The sequence below is a fragment of the Conger conger genome, chromosome 2 (genome assembly GCF_963514075.1).
Source record: "Conger conger chromosome 2, fConCon1.1, whole genome shotgun sequence".
Lineage (NCBI taxonomy): Eukaryota > Metazoa > Chordata > Actinopteri > Anguilliformes > Congridae > Conger > Conger conger.
This window is the reverse complement of record NC_083761.1, coordinates 61,687,815-61,696,009: the sequence shown is the minus strand read 5'-3', so window position 1 is coordinate 61,696,009 and position 8,195 is coordinate 61,687,815. Positions and strand designations below refer to the sequence as shown.

General features: G+C 45.2%; 1 protein-coding gene across 4 annotated transcripts in view; it reads left to right on the top strand.

Moving 5' to 3' along the window:
- LOC133121635 (inactive rhomboid protein 1) overlaps positions 1-7,172 on the top strand; it is a 49,458-nt gene extending 42,286 nt beyond the window's left edge. For all 4 annotated transcript variants that reach the window (XM_061230950.1, XM_061230951.1, XM_061230949.1 and 1 more), the window contains 8 exons: positions 1-74; positions 533-633; positions 1,046-1,109; positions 1,246-1,340; positions 1,565-1,640; positions 2,774-2,874; positions 5,451-5,604; positions 5,984-7,172. The exon at positions 1-74 is cut by the window's left edge and continues 88 nt beyond it. In XM_061230950.1, the coding sequence (XP_061086934.1) occupies positions 1-74; positions 533-633; positions 1,046-1,109; positions 1,246-1,340; positions 1,565-1,640; positions 2,774-2,874; positions 5,451-5,604; positions 5,984-6,433 (1,115 nt within the window). In that variant the 3' untranslated portion in view covers positions 6,434-7,172. The remainder of the gene's footprint in view (positions 75-532; positions 634-1,045; positions 1,110-1,245; positions 1,341-1,564; positions 1,641-2,773; positions 2,875-5,450; positions 5,605-5,983) is intronic.
- The last annotated feature ends 1,023 nt before the right edge of the window (positions 7,173-8,195 follow it).

Below are 8,195 nucleotides of genomic sequence, written 5' to 3'. Positions count from 1 at the left end.
AGGAGCGCAACTCAGCCTGCTGCGTGCGCAACGACCAATCAGGCTGTGTGCAGACGTCTGAGGACGAGTGCTCTGTGAGTGCCTGACTCCACACACACAGGCATGCACTCACTCACACACACACACACACACACACATATTCACCCACACACTGACGCAGTATACACACACATGTACATAGGCATGCACATACTCACACATATCAGCATGAGCGCAGGTACACACACTTATGCATACAAACATGCAGTACACACACACACACACACACACACACACGTACATAGGCATACACATACACACACATATCTGCTTGAGCGCAGGTGCACACACTTACGCACACAGACATGCAGTACACATACGCGCAAGCACTCACGCACACACACACATGCACACACAAAGATATATGCAGGCACACACACACATATGCACACACACACACAGTATATTCATTCACGCATAAGAACACACACAGGAGACACAGTGGCAGTGAGAGCTGTAGTACAGTAAAGCTCTTTCTCTCCCATGGCCTTAGACTACGCTGGCCGTGTGGGTGAAGTGGCCCCAGAACCCCAGCGCCCCACTGCTGAAGGGCAAAGTGAGGCAGTACGGATCTGTGTGTCACCAGGACCCCAGGTATGACCGCAATGTACCACACTCTGTCTTCCTGAAGCTTTGTACAGATAACAGTTGCAGACAGCGGCTCCAACCATATCCTTGACTTTACCCTCAGCGGTATAGGGGCCTGTGTTTTCCCTGTTTCCTTTCTACAACAGCCCTTGTTGTGATTGGTGTGTACCTCACCAACCCTTGGTTTCATTGGACTATACCTCACCAACGCTACGTGTGATTGGTCTGTCCTTCATAAACCCTTAGTTTGATTGGTCTGGTCTGTTTGCTTTGTCCCTGGCCGTCTATGAGCTGGATGGTTGGTGACCATGACGTTGGTGAGTGAGTGTGTGTGTGGCTGAGTGGTTGAATGAGAGGCTTTGGATAAAAGCGCTATATAAATTCAGTCCATTTACCATTTAACATGTGTTCTGCACAGGATGTGTCTGGAGCCAGCCTCTGGGTCCCCCCACGAATGGCCTGATGACATCACAAAGTGGCCGGTAGGTAAAGCCGCATATAACATATGCAGCTCTAATTCCCCCCGTGTATTCAGGCAGTACAGGCCCCTATCTACAGTACACTGACGCATTGAACATTGAGCTAAATCATAATGAGCATTTGTATTCCTGTCAACAGATCTGCACCAAGTTCAGCACAGCAAACCACACCAACCTGCCCCACATCGACTGCGCCATCACCGGCCGCCCCTGCTGCATCGGCACCAAGGGGAGGTGAGGAGAGCCAGCACGGACACGTTTCAGACCGCAGCGCCTCCCACACACTTCCGCTAGTCCTCCGTGTCGCGGTCTCCACAGATCTTTACACTCGTGATTCATCAGTGAATCAAATGTCAGCGTTCACCCACTCATTGTATTGTTGCTGTGGAGGTATGTGAGTGTTGGCCTATGAGTTACCCCACCCTAACACCTTGACTCTGTGTGTTTGACCTGTGCAGGTGTGAGATTACGTCCCGGGAATACTGTGTCTTCATGAACGGTTACTTCCATGAAGAAGCCACACTCTGCTCACAGGTGAGATACAGTACTGTAAAAAACCAGACAATATTACTATGAGAAAGGAAATCTGTCAGCTATTAAAGGGCAACAAGTAAGCTCACTGTTGAATAATTAATGAAGCAGACCAATAAAAGCAGGTTGAGAGAAAATTGATGTTAAGGAACAAAATCTGCCTCTGATTCAAGTTCGCAAGGGACAGGATACTCATTTCTGAAAACAAATATGGCGATGGTAGACATTTATTCAAAGAAAACAGGAATAACAGTTATTAGACGAGTGGGGGGATGGGTAGTTAGTTGGTAGTATGGATGTGCCGTAATTGACATAAATAGCGAGCGTATTGTCAGTTTTACAGTGTCTCATACCTATGGCGGTTGAGCCCATAGTTTGTTTTGGACATATTAATCTCATTCACTGCTTTAGCTCAGTCGGGGGGTAGTCTTTAGTGTGGCCCATTTCAGTGATATATAGCGGGTTTAACCCATTTCACTGGGTCAGCAGCAGGTCAGTTCCGACTCAGCGTGGAACCCAGCTCAAAGCTAGCTTAACCGGTCTGGGCATGTTTCACTGACAGCAGAGGACAACCGCACGTCTGCGATCAAAAGGAGCGCAATCCACCATTAAGAAGGTCGCGTTAATTTTCAGAGTAGCAGTTCAGAGTCTAATCCCTTTCATCTGAACCGCCAAGAGAGCATTGCTACTGACCCCAGCACACAGCCCTGCTCAATGTAAAGCACAGGGTTCAGCATAGGCAGCTGCACCAGGGAGAGGAGAAATACTGGCTCTCTGTGAGGGGAAATGCTGACAGCAGGGTGAGAGATATTTCTCTCAGACAGGTGGAATTGATGGTGGAAGCAAAATGTATAATGAATCTCAAAATGAAAAATGAGTGAAATTGAATGAAATCTTGAGATTCATCACAGCTGTAATGAATCTCAGAGTTGAATAACGAGGCTGAAAATTGTAGCTATAATGAATCTCAGAATTGTATAACGATCATGATCATATTCATACCAAAGGGTGCTGTTCGAACTAAATTAATGGGCTTGTATTTTGATACTGCCTGGTCTTGTTTCATCATCAAGGCAGCTTTTATGTTCTCTTTTCGAGCCCCGGGGGGGAAAAACGAAACTGTTGACTTCCTCCAGGTGCACTGTATGGACGATGTGTGTGGGCTGCTACCATTCCTCAACCCTGAGATCCCGGATCAGTTCTACCGGCTGTGGCTCTCCCTGTTCCTCCACGCCGGGTGAGTGCGCAGGGACCTGACCGCCGCTGCCACAAGGAGGCGCTGTTCCGCACATACGCCATCACAACCACAGCCACCTGACAGTCAATATCCAGTGCAGTCCATAAGTATTTGGACAGTGACCCTTTTTTTTTTTTTTTTTTTTTTTTTCAAATAAGCAGTTGAAATAAAATGATCTCTATGTGGTTAAACTGCAGACTTTTCGCTGTAATTTGAGTTTGGGTGAACCGTGTAGGAATTACAGCCCTTTTTATACATAGTCTCCACAATTTGTAGGGACTGTAATTCCTACATGGTTTTATTTCAACTGTTTGTTTGTTGGAGTACAGAGGGAAAACAACAAAAAATGTGTCACTGTCTAAATACTTACGGACTGCACTGTACTTTCACAACAGAACCACCTACCACTGTTACCATCTGTGTTTGGCAAGTCAGAATAACGAGTGAAAACATGGGAAAAACATATCACTTTCATAGGCTATTCCACTATGCTTGTACTTATCTGAAAACGGCTCCTTATTACAGTAGATAATGTTGTGGGAGCCTGTAGTGTAGCGATTAAGGTACATGACTGGGAACCAGAATGTTGGTGGTTCAATCCCTGGTGTAGCCACAATAAGATCCGCACAGCTCTTGGGCCCTTGAGCAAGGCCCTTAACCCCTCATTGCTCCACGTGGGATTGTCCCCTGCTTAGTCTAATGAACTGTAAGTCACTTCGGATAAAAGCGTCAGCTAAATAACATGTGATGTAATGGATGTGTCCACAGACAATAGCAGACCTGCATACATAGTCTCAGGTGTAATAAATGCTCATTTTCGTCTCCGGTAACGTTGAAGCCTTTACATTACTCCCGTGAAAAGCCCTTAAGGTGAAAGTAATGTTTAATGGAGTGTCCTGGGCCTGGCCGTACTCCAGCTACACATCCCCTGAGCCGTCCTACACGTGCCTGAGCCACTCTCGCCCAGAACCGCCTGCTCTACTACATGCCTGATCAATTACATAGATTCTCCGCTAATGCTCCCTTGTCTTTAAGTATTTAATTCTAGGTGAGCTTTGGAGTCCTTTTAAATAGAGTGGTATCCACTCCGTCCCAAGCTTGTTTACCGTGTTTTATGCTAGTGTGAAAGTGTCTGGCTGACAGATCAGTTGGGCCCAAATCCTCAGCCACTATTTATACACATCCGCTTTGTTTCTTTCATCCCTGTGGATTTAGCCAGTGTGGCTCCTTTTATGGTGTGTCCTTACTGATCTGAAAAACAGTCACATAAACACAAGCTAAATTCTTCTTGAGAACCATTTATTCTGTCCAAAAATTCATAGTGAAGCCATGTGCAAGGGGGCCTGTGTTCTCCACAGAGTATGTGCAATTGTGTCTGGATTTCCCTGTATGTGTGGAGTTTCCCAAAGTATGTGTGGAGTTGTCTGTATTTTCCACAATATGTGTGGAGTTGTCTGAATTCAGTACAGAGTGTGTGGAGTTGTCTATATTCTGTACAGTGTGTGGAGATTTCTGTATTCTCCACAATATGTGTGGAATTGTCTGAATTCAGTACAGAGTGTGTGGGGTTGTCTGTATTTTCCAGAGTGTGGAGAAATGTGTCTGTATTTTCCAGAGTGTGGAGAATTGTTTCTGTATTCTCCACAGTGTGTGGAGTTGTCTGTATTCTTCACAGTGTGTGTACAATTGTCTGTATTCTGTACAGAGTGTGTGGATTTGTCTGTATTCTCCGCAGTGTGTGGACTTGTTAGTATAAGCTCTTGGTATATAGCGGACCGTGTGTGTTGATGAGGGGGAGAAAAATACAGTCGTGCACGGCAGTGTTTTGATGCAGGTGCTTCTGGCTCTAAGCTCCAAATTTACAAACTACCGAGTCCTTCTGTTCAATCTTCCCTGGACCAAACATTTAGCATACATTACTGAGATGTTGAGGAGAGTTGTATTAGAGTTTTTGACCACAACGCTGCAGCTTTTTTCTTTTGATCGGCTCATTTGTAAACAAATAATTAACACAGCGAAAAAACTATTGCAGCAGTAAGACTACACAAGAAGGAGAAGAGGTAGGGGTGTCTCGGTGGCACAGCCTGTAGAGCACTGACCGCATGCTCATTGCGAGCCGCGACGTCGGTGGTTCGAATCCGACCGTCCGACATTTGTCGCATGTCTTCCCCTCTCTCCCGCTCCCATTTTTCCTGTCTCTCCATACTATATACTGTCCAATAAAGCTGAAAAAGGCCTAAAAAAGAAGGAGAAGAGGCACGTGTTCTGCTGGGATAGTATTAAAGTATTTGAATTCTCTACTCCCCATTGTATGTGTGGAGTTGTCTTTGTTCTCCTGCGTGTATGTAGTTGTCTGTAAGAGCCTCATGCTGCCTGATGGTGTGTTTGTGTGGTTATTTCTATGCCGTCTGTGTGTTTGGTCTCACGGGTGCGGTATAGGGATGAGAGTGTTCCAGCAAAGATGCCATATTCCTTTTTAAAAAAGTTTTAAAATGTTAAAAATCTCCAATATGAGGAGCTGTCTGTCATCTCTTGAGTGGGAGTGTGGAGTATGACTCTTCTCTCCCCCGGACTAGGATTCTGCACTGCCTGGTCTCAGTGTGCTTCCAGATGACCATCCTGAGGGACCTGGAGAAGCTGGCGGGCTGGCTGCGCATCTCCATCATCTACATCCTGAGCGGCATCACCGGCAACCTGGCCAGCGCCATCTTCCTGCCTTACAAGGCCGAGGTGCGAACAGGCCATCCATATCCCACCATTGGGCCTGAAAGTCACTTATTCAGTGGCCGTATACGTTACTCAGTATACATTAGAAGGGCTGGTATTTCAATTTCTTTTATAGCTTTTGGTGGAAAAATCATTTAAATGCCTTTAAATGAGAGTTCTCAAAACTGCTTCCAGAGAATTCATTTTTAATGCATCTTAGATTCATGGATTAGATTTACGTCATAGATGTAGGAAGATGTATCCAGTGATTTTAGTGTGTGTATGTGTGTGTGTGTGAGGTTGTGTGTGTGTGTGTGAGTGTGTGTTTGTGTGCACATCTGGTGTATGTTCATTTCGTTGATCCCACCTGACTGTGCCTGACCTGTGGTGTGTGTGGGTGTAGGTGGGGCCTGCAGGCTCTCAGTTCGGCATCCTGGCCTGCCTGTTTGTGGAGCTGATCCAGAGCTGGCAGATCCTGGCCCGGCCGTGGCGCGCCTTCGCCAAGCTGCTCTGCGTGGTCCTCTTCCTCTTCGCTTTCGGCCTGCTGCCCTGGATCGACAACTTCGCCCACATCTCCGGCTTCATCTCGGGCTTCTTCCTCTCCTTCGCCTTCCTCCCCTACATCAGCTTCGGGCGCAAGGACATGTACCGCAAGCGCTGCCAGATCATCATCTTCCTGGTGGTGTTCGTGGGCCTGTTCGCCGGCCTGGCGGTGCTCTTCTACGTCTACCCCATCAAGTGCGAGTGGTGCGAGCTGCTCACCTGCATCCCCTTCACGGACAAGTTCTGCGAGAAGTACGACCTCAACGCGCACCTCCACCGAGACGCCACCGCACCTGCAGGCCCAGGGTGAGGCGGGGGGACGGAGAGGGGACAGCTGGGCTGGTGCTATTCCCAAATCCCCCACCTCCAAGAGAATGGCTGAAGGTGGAGTGTCGTCAAACCCTCTGACTCTATCCCCCTCCAAAAACTGACATTCATCCATTTTGTTTTATTTTTGTAACTTTTCCAAGTCCCGTCAGTAGAGCTTCATAGAATCACGGATGCTTTAACCCTAAAATGTTTCTCATTTCCATCAACCTGAATTATTCAGCCTTCTCAATTACTCTGGAAGTGATAGAAATATCTCCATATCATCCGATTCAATGGAGAGAGCCACCCTCACCAACAAACCCTCTCGTATCTACTGGAGAGGATTCAGAGGAACTAGCCCTGCATAGACTGATACTCCACCCAGGTGCTACTCCTCTGTTCACTTGAGAAAATGTTGACAGTTTAGATGGTTTTAGAAATTTTTATTATCATTTTCGAAGCACTTCACAAACCAGGCTTAGGTTGAAATATTTTCTTGGGAAACCTCAGAGACAGCCTCCACCAGGGGAATGAAAACCAACTATAAAAACGCCTTTGGTGCCTTGTTGATAAATGTACCAACTACTGCCATATTTTTGTTACACTAGATTGAGCACTCAAATGTTAACCTTTTATTTGTTTACTGCTACTAAAGTGGTGATGAATGACGAAAGAGGTAGTGTTTTAGCTACCACCTACTTAACTTGTAACTGAGAATACAGCAGGAGAGCCTCACGCTGCCTGATGGTGTGTTTGTGTGGTTATTCCTTTGACGTCTGTGTGTTTGGTCTCATGGGTGCGGTACAGGGTGGGCGGTGTGTCTCACAGATCTTTGGAGTGTTTGTGAGGGTGTTGCAGCAAAGACACCATAATCCTAAAAGAAAGTTTGACGCATTTCCCAAATTCTTAATGCCCCTGTTTTTCCACAGCCCCCTGGGAAAAAGTATGGCGTGCCGCAGCTGCATAGAATCGACTGCTGTTCAAAACAGAGTACATATTTAGCACAAGAGAGAAGGGTACACTATATAATAATAATCTTCAGGTTTTTTTTTTTGTTTTTTTTACAAATGAATGTCTTTTTTGGGAATTATGCTGATCAGGAAACAAACAAGCAAACATTGAATTATCGAAAATACCGTGAATACAATCTATAAACTAGGGCATGAAAACACTGTTTTATATGCACACAAAGACTTATGGGATTCCTTTTCAGCGTATGAATAGCGTATGAGTTGGAAAATATTCTGCTCCAAACATGCACAAATCTTGTAGTTTTTCATTTCAGAATGTCATAAAAGGTGCCTTTAAACCTGTATTTTACATCTCAGATTTTGAAAACATTATTTGCAAGTATAATTATGTTTGTAATGTCAAAACAAATAGGAAACACCAGTTCTAATAGATTTTAAAAGGGTTTCTACTTTAATCTTTTGAAGTTACTTCATACATAGCAGGATATAAATGCAAAGAAGCACTAAAAGCTACAAAATAGACCAACAGTTCTCCAACAGAGTATTGAAATACACAAGTTCCATAGGTTTTATAAAAGAAAACGGTATTTACATTACAGTACTGAAATGCCCATTTATTACAATACATACTAAAGTGCCCTTTTTCTAAAGCACAGTGAAATGTATTTTCTGAGTTAACAAATGTTGACTGAAATGTTCCCATCATGATTGATTGGACTGCTGTGAGTAAGAAACAGGAGGTCATGGCTTTGAGACCAATGCTGAATATCTAGACCGGTCAGTTTGAGTTTG